This window comes from Etheostoma spectabile, chromosome 8, assembly GCF_008692095.1.
Source record: "Etheostoma spectabile isolate EspeVRDwgs_2016 chromosome 8, UIUC_Espe_1.0, whole genome shotgun sequence".
Classification (NCBI taxonomy): domain Eukaryota; kingdom Metazoa; phylum Chordata; class Actinopteri; order Perciformes; family Percidae; genus Etheostoma; species Etheostoma spectabile.
In genome coordinates this window covers 5,463,385-5,485,684 of record NC_045740.1, presented here as the reverse complement: position 1 = coordinate 5,485,684, position 22,300 = coordinate 5,463,385, and the positions used below count along the sequence as shown (strand labels likewise).

Genomic DNA, 22,300 nt, shown 5'->3' with positions numbered 1-22,300 from the left:
TGGGCCAAATTCTCTGGGCGGACAAAGCAGAGAAAGGGGAGGCAACCCTTATGAGGTCATAAGGGGCAAGATTCCAGCTTGGCCCATCAGAGCTTTCATTTTTTCCAAGGCAGAGCAAGATACCCAGGGCTCAATTTACACCTATTGCCATTTCTAGCCACTGGGAGACCATAGGAAGGCTGGGGGAACGCATATTAATGTTAAAAAATCTCATAAAGTGACATTTTCATGCCATGGGACCTTTAAACAGTGTCATCATAATCAGTTCTAACAGTTCATTTTTTTAGTATAGTCACATTATCTAAACCAATTTATTTGGGAGTTACTGTAAACTTGAAAGGGAGCACCCAAGTACTGGTAAAATCCCTTGTTGCACAGGAAAACTGTACTATGGTAGCTGTACCAGAAAGCTGGTCTGTAAAATGCATTGGATGTTTAAACTTGACAGTTTGGGTAGTAATTTAGAAAGTTTTCCCCCAATCAAGTTTGTTAACCTTTGTTTCAAGCAGGTATGGTCTCCATGTTTCTATCCGTCTGACCACTTTTTTTTTTTTTCAAAGTGGCTGTGGTCCCACATCTAAGCAACTCATTAGGTGAGTACAATCTAAAACTAAGGATAAAACAATTATTATCCTTTAAGTTAATTCTTAAAGTGCTCATATAATGCTAATTTTCAGGTTAATAATTGTATTTAGAGGTTATATGAGAAAAGGTTTACATGGTTTGATTTTCAAAAAACAAAATTGTTGCAGCTCCTATTTTCACCCTGTGTGTTGGGCTCTCCGTTTTGGCTACAAAGTGAGACATCACACTTCTATTCCATCTTTGTTGGGAGTCACACATGCACAGTACCCTAGGTAAGGACTTCTACCCAGTCAGAAGCAGAGAATGAGGGCGTGCCACGCTAGCAGATAGACGAGCATTATAATGCGTGTTAAAAAGTGACACACGTTTGTCACGGAAGTAAAGGCTAGCCTACGATAGAGCTGTTTGGAGCAGTTTGTGAACAGGGTGTTCTGTTGGAGATGGAAAGTCCCTTTTGGGTGGACTTTGGACTTTTTCACTTTGTAAACCTATAACGTGCACAAAAAAGATATACAACACAAAAGGAAAGGGAAAAAGCCAAAAAGCATAATAGGGGCAATTTAAAAAATGAAAAAAAGAATCTGGTTATAATCTTACATGTCACTTGCATATGTAACACACATCTATATGTCTGCTTGGTTGCTTTTTGGTTATGTGCTATGACTGATTACAGCTGATGTGTCTGGGTCTAAACTCCCCTTTAACCTTTCAATCTATACATGTCTGCTGCTCAGCCGTGCCTGGAATACTAATATTACAAATACCAATGCAAATCAGAGACTAACAAAGACCAGTGCTGGCCTTCTGTGGCGGGTAAAGGACAAAAGCACTTGTCTGCCTCTTCGCACCACCCGATTCTGCACCAGCTCTCACCAGCACCGCACCTCCTGTTGACAGCAACAATGGCTTTGAGCCTGTGCTGTCAGTATCTTACTGAAGAGAGTGTGTCAACAAGTTCTTTCTGCTGTTTCTCTCGCTGGTTTAACATGTGTCTACTAGAGTGGATTCACTGCTGGATTTGGTAGAAATCTTTCATTGCAACACCCCTATATTACAGATGCTGAGGGAAAACTAAGGTCAGAAATGTGTTTCACACTGAAGGTAAAAGTTTTGGCTTTTTTAAGAGCATGTGTGCTTCATTTATAGATAAAATGATACCATACCATGTGTATCTGTTTGTGCCTCTTCTTTGTTCAGGTGACGCTGATGACTTCTCTCGGTTCCCTCTCCTCTCCTGTTTTCATGGGCTGTTGGACAGAAGCACAGAAGAAGAAGCAGAGGTCAGGACTGAGCTAATGAAATTAATAAACTGGCACCGGACAGAAGACAGAAGAGTGGCCCATTTGTCTTGGTGTGTGCATTTCCTTTAAGCAGAATGAGACAACGCTTAAATAAAATGCAAAAATATTCTAGGACACTTAAAATGACAGAGTTGGCATTTATTATGTATGAAGCACTCGCTTCCAGCAGCAAGCTAATTTAAGACTGCATCAGTGTTTTATGTGTGAATGTTTCACTTTTCAGCTGGAAGCAAAACTAACAAGAAAAGAATAAAAATAAAAGGTACTGCATTTAATAGTAGCAGTCCAGCCCTGTGTTATATCTGCCTTGAGGTATTTAAATGTGTGTATCTTCTCTCTTAATTATCTTTTATTAGAAGACCCAACTCACCACAGTCTCCTCATCCAGCTTCCAATGTTACCTTGTTTGGTATCTGAACTCATGCATCATTATTCACTGAAAGAATACCTTGCTTTCTTACTTGCTGGCTTGAACGGTCAGTGAACGATACATTTCCTAACAATTGTGTCTAATGAGCATTAATGCTTTAAACATTTTCCCTGTTTCTAAACTGCTTTGCCACAAGTGTCTCCCAGCTGAAATGAACAATATAGCAATATGAGCCAATTAAACTGCTGGTATTCCAACCTCAATGTGCAAAAATAGTTAGCAGTATGTTTCTGAATGACAATACTTTGGAGCCAGTTTCAAAACACTGGCACAGACAACTACAGCATCAAATATAGCGAGAGCTGCCTACGGAGGCATGAACAGCATGCAGCTCTTGCCACATTAGATGTTGAAATACAGGCAGGGCATTCTCAGTCTGACAGGGGCTGGGGATGGAGAATATCCCAGGAGTATTCTGGCTGGTAGAGCCAGCCACATCATCCCGCCGACACACCATATTGCCAGCAGACATCAGAATCACCAGGATGCAGAACCTAACAGACAGTGACAGCAACACACAATCCTACATACACAATACAAGGGCTCTGATTACATCTAGAAAAGGCAATCAAAACCTTGGTGAGGAAATAGACAAATCTGAGAAGTGGTGAGATGCACTGGAATGATACACTCCCTTATCACAGAGCCATGAATTCTGAAGCACAAGCTCAGGGAATCAATAACATCTCCACAGTGGCTACACATGCAAGGGAAGCCAAAAGATGGAACCTGTTTGATAGAATCATTTACAAAATGTTCACCATATGGCTTAGCAAACGTATCCCCAGGCAACACCACACTGTAATCCCCTTTCCATTTTGTTTCAGTCTATTACAAGAGCACAAGATAGGTAAATAAGTGTCATCCTCATGTCTGTAATCTGGTACTGAGCAGTAGAGTGGTCAAATTTTACCCTGAAGCCTGTTGCAGAGGTGTCTCTCCTGAACCCATTTAGAGAGCTATTAGCTGTTGGAGAGCAACAGTGGTGAGGGCCTGCATTATTTGTTGGTTTCCATGGAAACCATTTCACTGGAAAATGGAGCACCAATAGGATCGCAGAGCCTCACTGAATCGGTTATGGGGGTGAGAAGAGAGATCAGCGCAGACGGCTGAGAAAGCACAACAATAGGACGAACCCTCAAGGGAGACTAAAAAGGCCAGGCCGCTGAGGGTCCAACAAAGCGGGGAACGACTCAACACTAGAGAAAAGGTTTCATCTACATCTGCTCAATGGCTTTCCTTTTAAATATATCTCTCTCTCGTCAACTAGTCATTAACATTTAAGCTCACGAGCACTGTGGGCAATTTGCACATCAAGGCAGCCCCTAATTGATTAACCCTTGCTGATATTTCAGGCTCTGACACTATTATTGCATCACTAACATCTATGCAGACAGTAGCACATTTTAAATTATGTGCTTCCACATACATTATGTACTGTAGTTATCCCCCCAGTCCAATTCACAAAAGAGACAGCAGAGGAAACTGTAGTAGCCTTAAGGAGGAATAAAAGAGTCAGTAGGCTTCAAATAAACTGCTCCTCCGATTGTCAAAGAGTGTCCAACTTTGGACATTGGGGGCTGCAGACCCAAGCTGGACCAGGTCCAAATTATACTCAGTCTAATCAGTTTGGGTTGGGTCTCTGCAGGTCTCGAGTCTGTTTGTTAATACTTCAGATACCCAGGTAGATCGGGCTAGATCCGAGCTCAGTATTAGCTCTGATCGTATGGTACATTATAATCATGCAAGAGCTTAGGAAATCAGAAGACTATGAAAACAATTTATGCTATTAGATGACAATATTTTTTTAGAATTTGATTCACTCATAATACATTGGTTAGAAAATGACTTTACTTGCAGAACGTTTTGTTGTTGGTGCAGGTGGTGAAAATAGGACTTCAAGCTGCTGCAGAGCTGTGTTCGGGTTGTATTTGGAATTCTCGGTCTGATTATCCTCAGGTCTTCTCAGGTTGGGTCTGACTCAGTGTAGAAGGATTTCAACTTCTCTCTCAATCCCTAATTCTTACTCTTCACACACTACTTTGTAGGTGTACAAGTAAAACATCATGATGAGACAGCATGCATGGTTTTCTCCATTTGTACGATGTTTTGTTTCTTGCCCCTCTGACCGCAGGCTTTTTTCTTGGGCGGCTGTTTGCAACAGCCATGAACATATTTGTATTCAAACGTAATCTGACATCATGTGGCCCAAACTTTTGTTTTAAGCATACCCCAACCTTTACTATACTGTACATGCACTATTGGCTAGAGACTCGTCTTTAATGTTTTCTCTTCCATTGGTCTCTTCATCCTGCCAATCCACTAGCCAAACCTTGACTGAAATGTCAGAGGTCAGAGAACAGCAGGGAGTTTGATCAGCGACACTTCCTCTGGGAAAAGGAAGTGGGCAGGAAAACAGAGGAAGTGACAATTCTTCCATCTACAACTCACACTGTTTGACCTCAATTTCTCACAAGTGTTGATAAAAGCAAACCTCTAAGCTGTAGAGGCACCGGCAAATTGAGAGATGATGACCTATGGGTCCTTTTACGCCTTGAATCAAACCTTTAAAAAAAACACACTCTCTAAAAAGTCTACAGCTCTGAATGTCAGCTCTCCCTGGTGAACTTTAAGCAAGTCCAAGTCCATATACGTCATGGGATAATATGAAAGCAATGAGAAAGACGGTAATTGCCGGAAGCCATATATCTCCATATATACAGTATGAGGGCAATACTGAGGCAGAATTATCGCTTTACTTACCCCATCTGGATTTATTGATCTAAAAGTGTGAGTCAACCACTTGAGATAAAGATAAACCACCATGATGGAGAAAGATCCCCACTCTGATCAGAGGGCATCATTCAGTTAATTACTCACTTTTGCCTCTCTAGCCACAGCTGCTAACCCACAGTTTTCTTTGTTCCCAGCACTACAGTGGGTGCTCTCGGGTTACACACCGAGAAAAAATGTATTCACTCATTTGCAGGGTACAATTATTCCAGCTAAAGATGCAGATTAAACTCATTATGCAGTCATTCTGTGTTTAGTAATTGTTTTGTGCTAAATGAAAACCGGAGAAGAATGCAGCCCCTGGAAACGCGTTGGGTGCTATTTTGATGTGTGATGAAAGCTGACACTGTGTCCACCTCTTTGGTAAGTCAGCGACAAACATTAGCCAGGCCTCCTCTCTTTGTAGCAGGTTTCTCAGACAGAAGCCATATCTTTCGCCTCTACAAAGATGCCCTCATAAAAGAACGGTGAGTTCCTTTCAAACTTCTTCAATCTGCTTCTATAATTACAAAACACCAACTTTTCTCTAGTGACACCATGATGAAGAACAGCAATGGCAAGTACTTGTTGTTATTTTCCTTAACCCATTCCTGTCCAACTTAACAAGCTGCTTTGTACACCCCCACACTTTCACCCTACTTCCCAGGCCCCAAAGGCTAGCCCCCCCCTGGTCTCTGAGGAGCCAGGGGCCTGAAGGGCAGCACAACGCTGCTTTGAAGTCAAGCGATTAAAGAGAGACCTATCCATTTGTGATGACGGGGCTAAGGTTGGAAGAGAGGGAGGATCATATGTGAATACTGAGAGCTCACGGCCCCGTGGGATACAATTAAGAGCAAGGCTTTTTTAGTGAGGGTTACAAAAACACAGCAAGGATACCAGCAGCGCAGCCTTCCAAGCCAAGGTAAGAGTTCATTACTACATACACAGAGGGGGCTGGGGCTGTTAAACTCTCACCAGTTTGTTTGCAGACTCCCCAACCCAAGGGCTCTACGATGCAGCCAAATAATAACCATTTCTATGCAAGTTAAATTCTAAAGCCCAGTAAATCTTGAGAATCACACAGTTTACAGAGACTCAAACTTGGAAAACATTGAGATGAAGATCCAAGCTTCTGGCAAAAAGAGGAAGTCAGAGTCTTCCCTCAGGATTTTCAAACATTAAGACAAAAGACAACACACCACAATTGTAGTCAAGTCAAATTAGAAGAAAGACAAGACAATTAAATTAACTTAAAAAGTCAGGGCTAGGTTAGAGCTGCTACAAATGATTGTCTTCATTCAGGGTTGATATTTAGTCATCATTTGGTCTATAAAATATCTCGAAATTGGGAAAAATGCTTGTCACATTTTCAGGTAAATTCAAGGTAAATTAAATTGGTTGTTTTTTCTGATCAAGAGTTCCAAAATCAAAACTTTCAAGTTTATCTAGCAAATCTCTGTTGGGCTTTTTGCATTTTGGTCACTATAATTGGTTGGCTGTCGTTGAGGATAGGTGCCTTTCAGTGGTGGAATGTAACTAAGTACATGTACTCAAGTACTGTACTTAAGTCTTTTTTTTCATGTATTTTATAAAATACAATATTTTATTATAAATCAAACTCCCCACCATTATATAGGCCTACAAGTACAGCTAAAATGATTAGAAGATTAAACACTTAGTTGATTGACAGAACATTCTGCATTGAGTACACATTCTGATGGGTCACAGATTTCTTTGTAACACCAGAAAAGCCAGCGTTGCCAGTGTGTATGCCAGTGGAGCCAGGTAAAAGAAAGCAGGGGATTACTTTATATAGGTCTAATTGTATTTTAATGTTATTTTAGAAGTTATCTGTTGTAATTATGACTAATACTTGCACTTACATTAAATAACGTCCTCCTTCCATTTAGTGCAGTTGTTTTCCTTTTAGTCCGAGTTTGAATTGGCTTACTATTTTCTTTGCCCTTGTCCCCCTGCAACGTTACGTTGTGTAAAGCATCCGTGGGTTTCATTAAATGCGCTATATTAATATGTTGGTTGCTTCATCAAACTCTTGCATCGCTTTGGTTATTGCTTTTGCTTATTTTTTTATTGTAATTGAAGGATTTTTTGGTTGAGCAAAACATTCATTGCAACTATATAGACCTCCCCATAACGCTAACTCAGTAATCTACAGTGAGCAATACAGCACCATAGCAGGAGTGGTAAAAACACTGCCTCTTTTGTCCAAAGCGGTCACTAGAATCAACACAAACTGAAAGTTACAAATAGCCACTTTAAGTACATTTTTCTGACAATACTTACAGTACATATTTTAATTAAATTACATCTTCAATGGAGGGATTTTACTTGTATCAGTTTTTTACAGTGTGGTATTAGTACTTTTACTTAAGTAAAGTATCTGAATACTTCTTCCACCACTGGTGCCTTAATTTGCTATTTTGTTCTGAATTCGATCATCAATAGTTTCAATAGTTTCTTTTCATCCAGGACCAGGTAATTTTTCCTTCACTAGTTGACTGACTTCTCCACCTCTAGCTTGTAAGCGTCTACGTTTTCTTGTTATAGTATTTTGTACTTAAACATATGGTATTATATTTCCCACAAGTTCTATAAGTCAAACCAGCCACTTACACGTTTTAAAAAAGAGAAGTCTAAGTCTAAGTCTAAGTCTAAAACACATTACAGGCCTAATTTCTAATTTGGCTAACATACCATAAAGCAGTGGGTTGTGTATAATTGTTGAAATCAGATTCTGTAACAAAGACCATTTTTTAAACCATGATCACAACCCCACAGCCCTTTTCAAAGGGAACTGTCCTATACCAGTAACGTTACCTGTACTTGTTAATATGTGTCCTTTACATGCCCTCAGCTTCATCCTTCTGCCTGCTGAACACACCTAAAGCTGTTTAGTGTGCTGACAAACAATGCGGCAAACATCCCAATGCAGAAGATACGCACAAAGTAGAAACATACTCTTTGCTCAGTGGGACCAGATGCAACTGATTTTGATTATTAAAACCAGTGGAGGATGTTTGAGTTTGGATTCCTCCACAAGCAAAACTCCCTCTATAAAAAAAGTTATATGCCAAAGCAGTGATTTTGCTTTTGTTAAACTGAATTTTGCTCCATGGTCGCTTAACACCTGCCTGTACATCACATGGCATGCAAAAAAAAGAGAAAAAAATGACACAACAAGGATTAGTATGAAATGTAAATCCCCGAAACATACAATATCACCCAAAAATGGGCTGAGGGACACTTTGATCGCTGCCTGGTAGTTACGACATCAGTTCAGCTAAAAATCGGAGGCCCAGCAGATCTGGTCCTCATAGAGAAAAATATATGCAGTATTGAATGGGAAAAGACAAATAACCTTTAGGTCACGTTTGAATTAAGCCATGGATTACGCATAAAATGTTTGTCAATTTAAAGGATAATTTTGAAAGTCAAGAAACTTTGTATTAAAACTGTTGAAGTATAGGACTGTAAAAATATGTTTTAGAGATTCCAAACAATTCAAAGTCGCATGGATGACACTTCTCTGAAGCTCCTACGTCTGTGTGTTTCGTACCGGAATGTAAAGTTAGTCACACAAGCAACGGACCTTCTCTGCTGATAAAACACATCAGGTAAGATAACATTACATGTGTTGTGGAACAAAGCTAAACTAGCTAGCAAGCGAGCACGCCAAGCATCAAGCAAGATGACGTAAATTGTGTGACACAAGATTTGTAGTTCTCTGAGTGGTATCACACAAAACTAAGCGGTACTATAACAAATATACAACAAACATACTTTCTTCAGTTGCAAAATTATCTTTTAAACTGACAAACATCATATGTGTAATTCATGGCTTATTTTAAATGGGATCAAAAAGTCTCTCCCCATTCATTACTGTACATTTCTTTCTGAAATAATGTCTCATGAGGTCCACCGGAAGGGGAGGGACTTAACCTCTTTTTTGCTGATATTTATCAACACTGTAAAGCCTGAGCTACAACAGTGCACTTCCTTCCTTTGTTTATGAGTATAAACATGTGGGTCACATTACTTTACAAAAACAAACATGGAGGAAGATGGCAGGATTTCTGCCAAGCTTATAACCAAGGTCTGGTCGTATTTTGGATTTCACAACTTTGTCATGGCAATGTTAATTGTTGCAGTGTGACAACCAAAGTCTCTTTAAAGAAACATGTTGAGATAAGCCCAGGAGGAACAGACACGAAGCAACCTGTTGCCAACATGTTGCTTAATCTGGACAAAACATTTCCAAAACACATAGAAGACAAACTACCTGGGAGTTTCCCACAGTGTTTTAGAGTAGACCACTTTCACAAACATCCTAGAAATCAATACACTCTTAAGAAATAAAACATTCATCTTCAGGGGAAAAGAGCAGACACACTATATGTGTTGAGTGTGGCTATTTTTAATCAGTTATCAATTAACTAAATTGAATACTATATAAAATGCGTTCTCACCACCACCCAGACCTACTCCTTACTGTAACACTTAAAAAATTGCAGGAAATATGGAGTCAGCATCTTATGAATAAATACTATTTCATATCAGGAGGTCCCTGCTGATTGCAGCCTCGCATCTAATGAGTTGACAACATAAATCTATAAAGTTTTGGTTTTATACAAGCAATTATGTGCAGGCTAAATCATTTATTGTGCCTCAATTTATTAAGTAATACAGAAGGTACGTCTAATTTATAATCCCCCAATGGAAAATGTATGTTATCTAACACTATACACACAGACTAGGCTTTTAGCATTAACTTGCAGTTTGTTTTCTGTAGCACCTACAAACATAAGCACAAATGAATGTATACACCTACTAAAATCACTCAGACAACAGTATTTTTTGATAATTTAGACAATTGTTGGCTGGTTCCTCCTTAGTTTAGCGGCATTGTGTTGCTAAAATATGTTATGTTGTATTTGTTTGAGTTCTCCAGCAGGTTTTGAAATCTATCAAACCCTTGGGAAGAAAACAAGTCTTGTGTCATAGATTATGTCAGTTTCAGGGCGATTCACTTTGATGAAACAATCCAAACTGCAGTAATTGGATTTGTAAAGACTTTATATTCAAGTGTATTTAGGAGTAACTGAGGGAACAGGCTGTTTGAGTGGAGTTAAACTTGGCGATAATTGTGCTCCATTACATGATTGAAAGGCAACAAATAAGTATTATACAAGCTGCAGTGAAAATCTGTATGGAACAGCACTTTATAACAGTTGGAGATGGTAGTCTGTGGAGTCTTTGGCTGTACAGGAGCAGTAGGGCAGGTGTCCCACTGGGTTACGAGAGCCAGAAGCTCTGCATCTGGATCATTTCCTTAGCCCAGAGGGGCTCCACACTGGGACCTCCTAATAAAGCTAAACATGTGCCAAAGAAACCCCTCCGAATTCTTCATCTACTGTATGTCAGCTTATATGTGGCGGCTGTGGTGATGATAGGCAACAAGCTGTGACAAACTCACAACATCACAGAGGAAGGCAGCAGTGAAAATGACATGCTTTTTTTCTCTCACAGTGCTCAAAATGCAAAATATGCTCTCACTAATGGCAAAATAGCCTGGAAATGTGTTCCTGCATAAAGGGCAAAAAAATGGTTTTGTAAACTGTGTTTTTGTAAGACTTTTTTTCTTCTTTTTTTAAGATTGTTTTTGGGGCTTTTCCACCTTTATTTAAGAGTGTCAGTGGGTAGACAGGAAAGGTGGGTACCTCAGCCTATATGGGGTGCACGCTCTTACTGGGTGAGCTAGAGGTCTCCCCGCGAGAAAGACTTCTAACCGGTCCAAAAACTTTAAGGTACACTCCTTTCCACATGGGTTCACTCTAAGCTCAGTACTCTCCGGACAAGGAGTTGAAAGCTATCCTTTGAGAAGATATCCTGCCTATAAGTCCAAAGAGGAAGCCAAGAGAGAGTGAAATGTGGAAAAAGAAGGTTTGACATTTTCCATAGTCTAATCTTGTGAAAATGCAGGAGTGCTTTAAGAAACATTCCTTCGATAGGCTGAGGGAGCCACAAGCGGGGAGACGTCAGGAGAAATCATGCTTGGCTCGACACAAAAAGCACTCAGAGAAATGAGATTTAATCTGCTGAGCTTAGAGTGTATTAGCCAGATGTAAACAGTCAGTACCAGCTGTGAGAAAGTTAACTTCCACTCTGCGCCTTGCTGCTTGGAAAAAACAATGCAAAACATCAAGCATTACCAATGAAAAAAACTCTACAAACACAGATATTTAAAGGCCAAAATTAAACTTTCACAAGCCAGGGACATTGCACTTGTGGGAGCCAGTGGGTTAAGGTTAACTGGCCACACTGAAACACTTTCTCTCTGAAAATACTCTGTCTCCAGGCCCAAGCTGTGGGAAAGGGAGTTTATGTAATTACATCACATTGATTTATGGGAGACAGAGGAAAGATGGGGAGAGGATGGAAACTGAGCTGCTTGGAGGCAGTCCAAGATTTAGTCCCTGAAGAAACACAAGTCAATAAGTTTACACCACAAAACATGATGGATCGGAGACAATTGTGTGGGGATGAATGTGGTCAGAGAAACACTGGCAATACCGGGAGGTCAAACCTATCTAAAATAATTGGTTTTGATTTACGGCTGAAAACACACAAAACTATGAAAAACAGCCACCATTGTGATACAGAAGCTTCTTGATGAACCTGGTCATGGAGGACATGCAGATGACAAGTCCAGAATAGCAAGCGTACTGTTAATTCTCTCAACTCTTGGGAGCTGATGACAACTGTTTTGCATGAGCAGATGCCGCTGATGCTGTCTTGAGTATTAAGTGGGTATAGTGATGAAATTCTAAGTAATGCACCTAAGTATGCAGTGAAGCATTAGCGAGGTAGCATATCTCCATCAGCCCACCGCAGCCTAACAGTTATAAATAAACAGTCCATTTAGTGCTCTCCACTGCTGTAACAGGACCACAGGAGTGACCACAGCTGGGATATTTATAGTGAAACACATTACTGCTCCTCTGCTTATTTAAACATTTGCATGTGACAAAAAATGTTATCTTTCTTTGACTTGTCTAGGAGACACGTACAGAGTTCAAGCCTGTGTGAGTGAAGTTCTAATCACCTGTATCGGTAATTAAAGCAGCATTCATCAAATTGCTATGGATGAATGTTGTAAAAAGCTAATATCTATTTAGACCAGACTAACAATGTAGGAACAAAGAAGAGACGCAAGTCATTAATTTTCCCCACATGCGATTCTGTTACCAGGCACCAAATGGTGAAAATATGAACAAAGCAGGTGGAGATTACAGACAATTTTCAGTATAATGAGCTGCAGAGTTACAGTATGAGATATTAAAAGGTTTTATTTTTTAAGTTTGCAAAGTCTCTAACTGTCTGCAAAGTCTCAAGCTTCTTGGAAACACAACAGACCTTTGGTTCAGGCCAAAAACAACAGAATAAATATATGAAGGGGGTGTTTTGAAAGCTTGCAGAATAGACTGGTTTACCAAGCGTAGGTGGTGGTTGTGTGAGGTGGGGGTTGCCCTAGATGTGGCAAATGTATGGAAAGCTCACTCAGAGATGTTTTGAATAAGAAAGGTTTGGACATCTGTTCCTTATTACATAAAAAAGCAGCTTGTCCAATTCCAAACGGCGTGCAGAGATAAGCGAAAGTGGTTTTGGAAGTTCTCCTCTCTCATTGTTTCCTTTTTGCATAATTTTAATGTGGGGAGATCAAATGAGATCATGTCCGGTTATTGACTGAGACACAATTTCATTTAAGTATTAAAGAAAGTGGTCTAAAAGCAGTTTTATCTGTGTGAAATCCTGTTTGGTCATCCGTCAAATGAAAGCACCAGTTTTGGAGCTACCAGCTGAGCCACCAGTTAAGAAGACATCCAGGGGTTTTCAGAGACACCCACAAAATCACTTTGGCTTCATCATTGGTGCTGAGGCATTTCACATGGGATTTGACTCCTGCCAAGTATTATCGGGAAAATCGAGCTGGGCCTGTTTCTCCTGGAGAAAAGTTTTAGAGAAATGCCTAAGCTGTCTGTATTCTTATGTTTAGAGTGTTACACCCAGGTGGTCAAGATGAGGTTGGATGACTTTGCTGCTGTCCTGTTGTCCTGACATGGGACAGGTGAAAAATCAGTAGGAAGCTATCCAAAATCACCTGATGTTCCACTGAAAATAAGCATCTGTACTCTTTTTTTTTTGTACACTTAAATCAATGAACACTACAGCTAATTCAATTTCACATTGCGGAGACACCTGCCGTGCCTGTGCTATCTCTGACAAACACATGTGAAGGTGACCCCTGGATTCTACTGTCAGAAACGTACGCACTGAAGTACATTTCCATGAAAATATAAAACTCCTTCAAATAGTTAAACATTGGCTACCTTCCCTATGCAGTGGATTTTCTTTTTTCCCTAAGCTTCAAAGAAAAGATGCAGTGAAGGGAGGATTATACTTCCTTGGTGTGCATGTGTTTACCCTAATAACTAGTAGCACTAACATTTTTTCAGCTAAGAAAATACATCCTCATTTCCATTTTTGCTCTTCTCTTCTTAGCAAACCATAGCTTCTTAAGAATTCCTTGTTAAAGTTGAGCCACTGCATTTACTGAACGCAGCACACGTTGCACAATAATTCCGTGGTTTGCTTGTGGCCGTAACACATCCGCTGGCATTGACCGACTGTTTGCCCAAAGGACAAAGGCCGTGTTCAAGTGCAGCGACCCGGGAATGCAGTGTCGTGGAGCGCACTTTTAAAGTGGTGGTGGGCTAAAAATTTCATAAAGCGCCATCAAATAATCATGAGGCGCTGAGGCGCTCAGTCTTCGCTGTCTAATTGTTTTCCCCTTTGAGGAGTAAAAATAACTGTCTACAGCGTGAACAGTCGATCTACTGTTAAAAGGCAAAGGCTATTATTCAGTCAGACATGCAGAGGCTGTGAAGACAAGTACATTCACTACTGTAAGAGAAACATGAAAGGAAGTTGTCCAAGAACCACCACTGCAATCTTAACACAAACCAGTCTGGATCGCCGGAGGATACCGGGTTCGCTTGAACGACCTCAATTGGCTTTAAGGCTACATTGTCAGTAGTTCAGCACCCCTTTTGTGTTTCACTTTTCAACTACATGTGGTCCTATGGTGTGATTGTAGGCTATAAACAGAATGACACCAAAGAAACACTAGCTAGAAAATCCTGCTAAAAAAGCAACACCTGTCTCCCAACACAGGACTTTATGTGCCATAACCACAGTTGAGATAACATTATCACTCACGCAAAGCAAACCACAAGAGAAGCTCTAAATGCAAACAGACAGATGGCCCTCACCTACACTGCTATTAGTTTATAAGCTCGAACGATTTTCAGTTCCTGTTCTTTAACAAGCTGAAATTAAACAAAAGCATCTACCTCAGAGGCGTATGATCCTGGCAGGAGAGACATCATTAGCCTAACCCTTTCCCCAAGTTTCCCTAGGTACAAGTTGGACCCCGCTGTGAAATTGTATTTTTTTAATAAAACACTGATCTGTCCCTATGCTGCTGCGAAGGCTGACGGGGAGCCCATTTGTCTGATAGACCTGTGGCGCGTCTCGCCCCATAGGAGGGACTGCTGTTATCCCACAGGAGCTGCAGGGAGCAGTGCTGTGGACAAGGTGTGTGGGCTTCAAAGGCAGAAAAAAGCAGCCAGCTGAAAGAAAATGCTGGGGCCTTTTAAAGTGTACTTACTCTCATATTGTCATTTTAGTTTAATACAAATGCACATAATCATTTCGCAAGCAGGAAGAAGGAGAATCACATTAGCCCAGTTATATCTACTGAAGTTTATAACCTTCACTTCCAAGTAAAAAAATACTTTTCTGCTTACCGAGGTTTTTCTGTGCCATATTTACGTGTTCAATGCAAAATATTTAACCTAGATTCAACCAGATATGAGATCCATACATAGTAAATATGAAACAACCCCTTTTCCAGTTAATTTCTGGGGGGGGCTAACAGTCCTCCTTGTGTCCATACATGTGATGTAACTGCACCATCACTTCATATCACAACTACCAATCAAGAGAAAGTGAGTTAATGAGCTAACATCCAGCTCCAACACCCAACATGCATTTAATTTGTTTAAATCATAATAGGCTAATTATCTGGGTCATCATTACCAACATACTGTCCATCCCTACAATAATTTGTGAACTCTACATTACCAAATTAATTTGTGGTGAGAGCAAGTGTGTGTTTGATTTTGTGGGTAACAATTACCATATAACATACTGTGTAGCCCATCATCAGTGATTAAAAATAAACAGGGGCTTAGATCCCCTGTGGGCAAAGGAAATAAAAATATAGAGTTGAACATGTAATAAACGAGGACACATTAAAAAAGCCCCAGATGACTAATGAGGGCATTTGTGTAAAGCTATATTCTCTTATTCCAGAAATGTAGATGGAAAGAGCAGGAGCACTCGAGGAGGAAAACCTGGGAATAGAGAAGGAGAGAGAGGAGCGAGGGGTGGAGTAGAAGAGAGTTAGGACACAGTGGCTGGGGCAACAGAAAAAGAGAAAGACCAGAAGCTGGGAGAGAGTCCCATTTCATCAGGAAAAAATGCCTGAGTCAGGAGACGAGAGAACCATTAGGCCCAATGAGTCACAGGGAGAGGCTGAAAAAACAGATCTGAGTAGAGCTCGGCTCGCAGTACCATCCCCAAACAAATAGCCGAAGAGAAGCAGAAACAGTGGCCCAAAATCAAGCACACTGTTTTTTTATTCCCAGAAATGTGCCTCCTTATCAGTGAAGACTGATGTCAATACTGTATATTTCTGCAAATGTACATGTAAACCTCCCTAATGATCTACACAGAAAGAGGGTTTATGGGCAACCGTAGGTTACAGAGGTTTTCAGAGGACTGCAGCTAACAATTATTTCATTATCTCTGTATCTGCTTATTGTTTTCTCGATTAATCAATAACTTGTTTGGTCTACAAAAGGTTAGGGAATTGTGAAAACTGGTGACTTTGGTTACCTAAAGCCTAAGATTACATCTTTCAATTGTGAAACAGAACACTGAAACAGAATTTTACATAATAACATTGTACCACAAAAGTATAAAAGAGATCCTCCATAACTCTTCTTTTCTGCAGTGATTCACAAACATTGTACAATCCTTCCGTTGTATTGATAAATGATTCATCTGAACATTGAGTCTTTATTGAAATCAACAAGAAACAATAAACAAACAATTTATGCAAGAAATAAGAAGTCACAACAGAGTTCTTTATCTAAAACTCAAAAATGTCCATCTATAGTGAAAAGCTCTAGTGTTAGGCAGTGAGTGTGGGAAACACATCCATAAAAGGAGCTCTTCCTCCCTGGTGCTACTTGATTAACGCCCAGCTTCTGCCTGCCCAGTGTGCCAACACTGAACCCAGAGTGATGAAACCCATTCCTATTGTGTGAACTTAGTAAAGAACTGGCTGTTCATCTGGCAAATAAAAAACAAATACCTCCATTTTATACACATAAAGCACAATGCTTCGGGGTGCTCGGCCTTATCTTTTGTTCCATGTTCTTTCAGGCAGCAATGTGCTCAAACTTCTGCATCATTCAGCGGATCAGAGATGTGCTTAAGCCAGGCAGGTAATCTCCCCACAAGTTAGCCCCGTGTCACATACCTATCAGTGCCAGACGCCCCGGCCAGCCTAAGCTCCTCTCTGAGCTTTGACTACATCTGGAGGATGAAAAGAGCACAAGGTGATGAAGAAACTCCTCAGCAAAGGCACAGGGATTTACTGAGTGTGCTCGCTCTGTGTAATGACCAGCGGGTCCTCAGCAGCAGCCTTTAATGGACACCTGAGTGACACGGTCTATTAGTTTTAAAAAACATTATGCAGAGGAAAGGATGGCTGGGGGGATTTCAAGATAGATGTGATTCAAACAGTCCAAGACGGAGCTGAATGTACCCTCAACTAAGCACCTACCAGGCCGTAAGCCCGCTATCTGCCGAGCCCAGCTTGTCAAATACATACCTTTTACCTCATTACCTGCTCAGCACAACCATTATTGAGGGAAATAGGGTGTATGCAAGATAAGCACAAAGAATTCTTGGGTTGAGGACAAACAGCCGGCCTGCTTCCTCCTGATAAAAAGGAAGCGTCAGCAGAGAGGGGCCCCTCAGCTTCCTGCTCTCGGAAAACTCGCTTAGGTCATTCACTACTTCCTGGCCCATGCACATGGAGACACGCAAGGGTCAAAGGAATGCATTAATGTGTGAATATTCCCAGATCATACAGCATTTTCTCTCATGTTCATGCAGAAAAGCAAATAGCTCATCTATATAAGTTGTATTTGTGGATAAGTTGAAAGAAACTCGGAAGAGAAAACATAATTAGCCCAATCACAAAAATTCCAGAAAAACAGCCAAAGTGAGCGGACACATACGTCACTTCATGTAAATCATGATTAATTAATTCGCTATGACTGTTTTGATTTATCTTTGTCACATTTTGCTTTTATCAATACATCAACTTTTTCACATCAGCCATGAAAAAAAACTAAGACCGACATGTAGTTGTATTTTTAAAGGGGGCGCATGTCGGCTATGGTGTAGGTTTTGTAGCTTTACCATAACCTCTTAACAAACAACTGAAAATCCAGCTTTAAGAAGGCAGCAAATCAAGTAGTTTTTCTATAACATGACCATAAGCTAAAACTGCTTCCAGCAGACAACACCAAACAAGTGTGTGGACACTCAGCGCTCACAAAACACAGTGCAGAAATATATATTAAAAAAAACACCTTCATGCCTTTTAAACAGCGGATGAACAATAGACCTTTCTAAGAGTAAATTATTTCTGCCAGCTGTAAAGCAAATTTCATTTTCTCATGTCTCCTGACAACAAAGATGTCGAACCCATTACTAGCTGAGGCCTCTGCATCACACACACATTAAATGAAGGGTCCTCTAGCAATCGAAAAAAGCAATTTTCTCATTGAGCCAATAGATACTCCATTTAGTTCCAGGCTCTCTACGGACCGCTGCTGCCATAGTGGGGCTGATACAGGGGAAAGCGAGTGTAGAGTGATGACCCAGCCTCGTTTTTGCCCCAGCCTTGCTGCTCTGAAACCATTGATACGGATACAGATGTGCATCGTAGGCTGGAGGAAGAGAGAATGAAGACAGGGAAGATGAGAAAGGATGGGGACAAGAGGAAGAAAAAAATAATAGATGAGATGACACTGAGGAAGACAGATAGCAGAGGTGGAAGCAGGTTGTAGTGAGGCGGGATGAAACAAGGATGTGAAATCAGGACCAGTGATCAAATGACCAACCGAAAAGGCATGCAGCATCATTTGCAGGCACATCAGCCGATATTAAGAAAAGAGAGAAAGAGTGAAAGTGTTAGTGTGAAAGGAGCAGAGAGACAGAAATCGGAGGCACCCAACCATGTGAAACTGCAGATTGATTAATTTCAGGCTTTTAATGAGGGGGGCTCTGCCAGGGCAGGCGGCATCAAGTCAGTCACCCAGTATCTCTCAGCAGGAGCTGCCATACACTGAAACTCACACTTTTCTATTTTTGAAAACACACACACAGTCTTTATCTCACACTTCTTTTACTTTCCTAATAATTTGTTTTTGCTGTACATTTGTTCACTGCTGGCACTGCAAATGTGTGATTAAGAGCAACACATTATCAGAGCCACTATTAAAATGAGTGCACTGATCACCAGGGGCAACTCTTACACCAGGTGTTTTGTGTCTGTAGGAGGAATAAATGCCAGCTTGGCTCGGAGGAGATTGGAACATGCTCCCTCCTAATTGCTACTTTCAACATTGTTGCTACCAACCTTTATTTCCTGTATAAATTACACTGTAGGTTTACAAACCCTGATGTTTGCATTTGTAATCATCCCACAGACATCACTTGCAAAACAACTATTTCCCAACACTTGTGTGAATCAAGCAGAGGAGAGAAAGGCTTCTGGCGGAGTTTAGTCATCCGTGTTGGCAGCTGCTCCAAAAGCATCAATACTACCGTTTCTTTTTCTTTGACAAGACAAATGTTCACCCACAACATAGTGAACAAACACGCCTCTGTTTCCAGTTTGTCTGCTTCTCTTTCTACAAATTCTTAGCTCCAAGTCATTTGGGGTTTGGGAGGGAAAAAACACAGTTGGAACAAAAAGAGAAAAAGAGAAAGACAAGAAATCTTTACATGATGCAGCAGTATCGTAGACCAGCTAATTAGTCAAGACAGGAGCTGAATTTTCAGTCTGTCCCAGATTGTGGGACACGATGATTATTGTCTTCTCTTTCCTGACACACTGTACCAGCCTCAGGGAGCCAGAGAGCCATAAGTGAGTGGCTCTGAATTTTACTCAAGGCAAGAAAATCCAGCACAAGCACGATGCACCTGGACACTGGTGTGTGTTAATGGGTCCCTTGGAGCCAATCTGTTTATGACCTGATTTCCAGCTGTTATTGTATCTAGACACATGTTTGAGTTTTGTCTGCATGAGTAAAAACTTAACTTTTTACTCTGAATTCAGCTGTCCAAAACGTTTGAGTCAACCAATGATGAAATCCCCCCGAATTCACTCAAAAGTCACATGCTCAGTACCACTGCAATAAAGCATGTTAACAGTTTTCTCCGAAGTATTGACTTCTGTCTTTCAGGGCTCTTGAATGTGTCATGTTCGCTTCAGTGGAGATGAGACAGAGAGAGCGGGATGAGGTAGTTTTGGATGATGTATCCCTCTGATTAATGCAAACTGACAGTGAACTCCTGCCCTACAGCGAGGGTAGCGCCGTCAGAGACATCCATCTGGTGACCCCATACATCTACACAGAGAGCCTCCTCCTTGGTTATGCCTGGAGCCCCGTGGGAAGGATGCCAGCTTGGAGACTGACACACATCACTCCGGATTCCCCCTGATGTCAGGTTTCTCATATAGTAGGCTATAACCCACTATTATCTGTAGACTGTACATTTACTACATTTCACAAACTGAGTCAAGTTACTCTTAGTCACCTAAGGATATTTAATGTTTGTGCACGGGTCTGTTTTAGTCCCAAAAAGGAAAAAAATACCGACCTGACCTGATGTTAACTGCTGAAGAAATAAATGTTTAAATAAAAGCTTGATAAACGAATCAAACTAGTAATGAGCTCTAATTTCTCTTTCAATGTGTTTGTACATGTGTTTTTGCAGCTCATCTGAGAAGAAAATGTAACTTGCAGCAACAAAGTCAGCAGAAATCAAAGACTGCTCACCACATCGCCTATAGACAAGCTGTTGTAAATATTAAGCCCGTCACGATAGCACTCACGAAAACAAGCGAAAGATTCAGAATGATGTGATTATTCATATCAACACAGATTTCAGTTGGACATTTGTAGCCTAAGGTTAGTTGTAAAACAGCGACACGTTTCTTACCTCAAAGCGGAACTCAGTACCTCTGTCTGTGACTAGATCGTTGCACAGCGAAATGTTACTAAAAGGACGATTTGAGAAACCTGGAACTGCTGGAGGTAAGTATCGAAATGAAACAAAAAATGCCCGTCAGCTGGGATGTCCACGGAGGAGAATTGTGCCCAGCGTCCAACTAATAAAATCCACCGCTCCGAGATCTGCGATCCCAATTTTGACAAGCACGCAGTGTTGAGGGGAGAGTGGTTTGCAAACACTTTAGTGAAGTCACTGAAAGCGCAGCGGCTCAGCAGCCTGCTCTGCTCTAGAGGGCGGAGACTCTCTTCCGACACATACACGCCTCCGGTTTACCTTCTCTATTGTTACTCACTTCGCCGGTAATACTTGGAGTGGTAAACGCACACTTGGTGCTGCAGAAATTATACATTTTATGTGTAATAACGTATCCAAAAAGTTATCATGGATTTGTTTCCTTCATTAAAGAGCCATACTAAATTGGTTTTCAGATTAAAATAGTAGGCCTACATCACTTTGGGGAAAATAACGCGTATTCGCGTTCTTGCCGACGTTAACCAACGTTTAAACGTAACCTAGTAGCGGAGAAGATCCTTAGCAGACAGTTAACTAGCTAGCTAGCTTATTTTAGCATGGCTACTCTAACAAAGACTGGAAACAGTTAACCTAACGTTAGCTCTATCTAAATATGTCTATCTACCAACAGGTATGAAGCGCACTAATTACCCCCTTACACCCAAAGTAAAAGTGGCAGTTGTACCTAGGGTTTATGTGCATGTCTAGGCTAGGGGAGCAGTAGCCTAGCTAGCTAAACTTCCTGAAGTCTTGTCATCAGTCATCACCTGGGAGGTTGCCAGGCAACCAGCAGATACTTTAGTAAATTACTTCTCCTAGACAAAAAATAGTAACGCAACGTTACTCAACTGTTTTTGTATTTGTCACTCCCCGATGTAAGTTGAGTGCAGATTTGAGACACGCATGCGTCACTTTGCAACTAGTAGCACACAAGATGTGTTAAGTTTATTTACTGCTGGCTACAAGCTAGCAATCAAACTCAACAAAGGCTGTCAGTTGAATGGTGTTTCCACCTGTTTCCAGTCTTTAAGCTAACTTTAAGTTGCTCTCTTTAGCTTCATATTTAAAAGGGTTATTCCCAAAACTCTTGCCTTGATGTAAGGAGTGTTTGAAAAAAGGTTTCAACCTCATACTTCAGTTGCAGACTAAAGACTATTTTTTGTCTTTGAATGCAGACTCAGATCGGAATCTCAGAACTTAAATATTTGTTTATGTGGCTCTTATCTTTCTCGACGGTTTGTTGTGAGTCTCCTTGAGGAAATGCCTTTTTTTTGGAAGTGTTGGACAAAATAATCACACGTCATTTTGTTTATCCTGCTTATCTTTTACACACACACATGGTGTCATGGTAGAAGTCAACATCTATCTATACAGATAGGACAAGAGGCAGTCATCACTTGGGGAAAGTAGCCTAATAAAAAAGTAAGAGTACAACAAATGACCGCTTCTAGAGAGTCTCCTAAGGCATAAAGTTATATTATCTTAGTGAGAGTAATGATTATGGCTTTCTTGAGAAATGAGCTCAACACTGTTTTTGATTCCAGCAACAGATAAGTGACAACTCTCAGATAGGCAGGCAACAGTTATTGTTTGTCCCTTGTTAATTATTCATGTTGTGTGCCTCTCTCACAGCCAGAACACAAGAGGAGTGCTTTTGTTTCAGGTTTGGAGGGGG

The 22,300-nt window shown here is 40.8% G+C and overlaps 1 protein-coding gene across 1 annotated transcript in view; it reads right to left on the bottom strand.

Moving 5' to 3' along the window:
• Positions 1-20,873, bottom strand: part of tspan18b (tetraspanin 18b) — a 32,366-nt gene extending 11,493 nt beyond the window's left edge. Inside the window, exons 1-2 of the mRNA XM_032523884.1 lie at positions 20,542-20,873; positions 1,749-1,832 (exon numbers count right to left, since the gene is read on the bottom strand). Coding sequence (XP_032379775.1) covers positions 1,749-1,751 — 3 coding nt within the window. The 5' untranslated portion in view covers positions 1,752-1,832; positions 20,542-20,873. The remainder of the gene's footprint in view (positions 1-1,748; positions 1,833-20,541) is intronic.
• Positions 20,874-22,300: the final 1,427 nt, after the last annotated feature.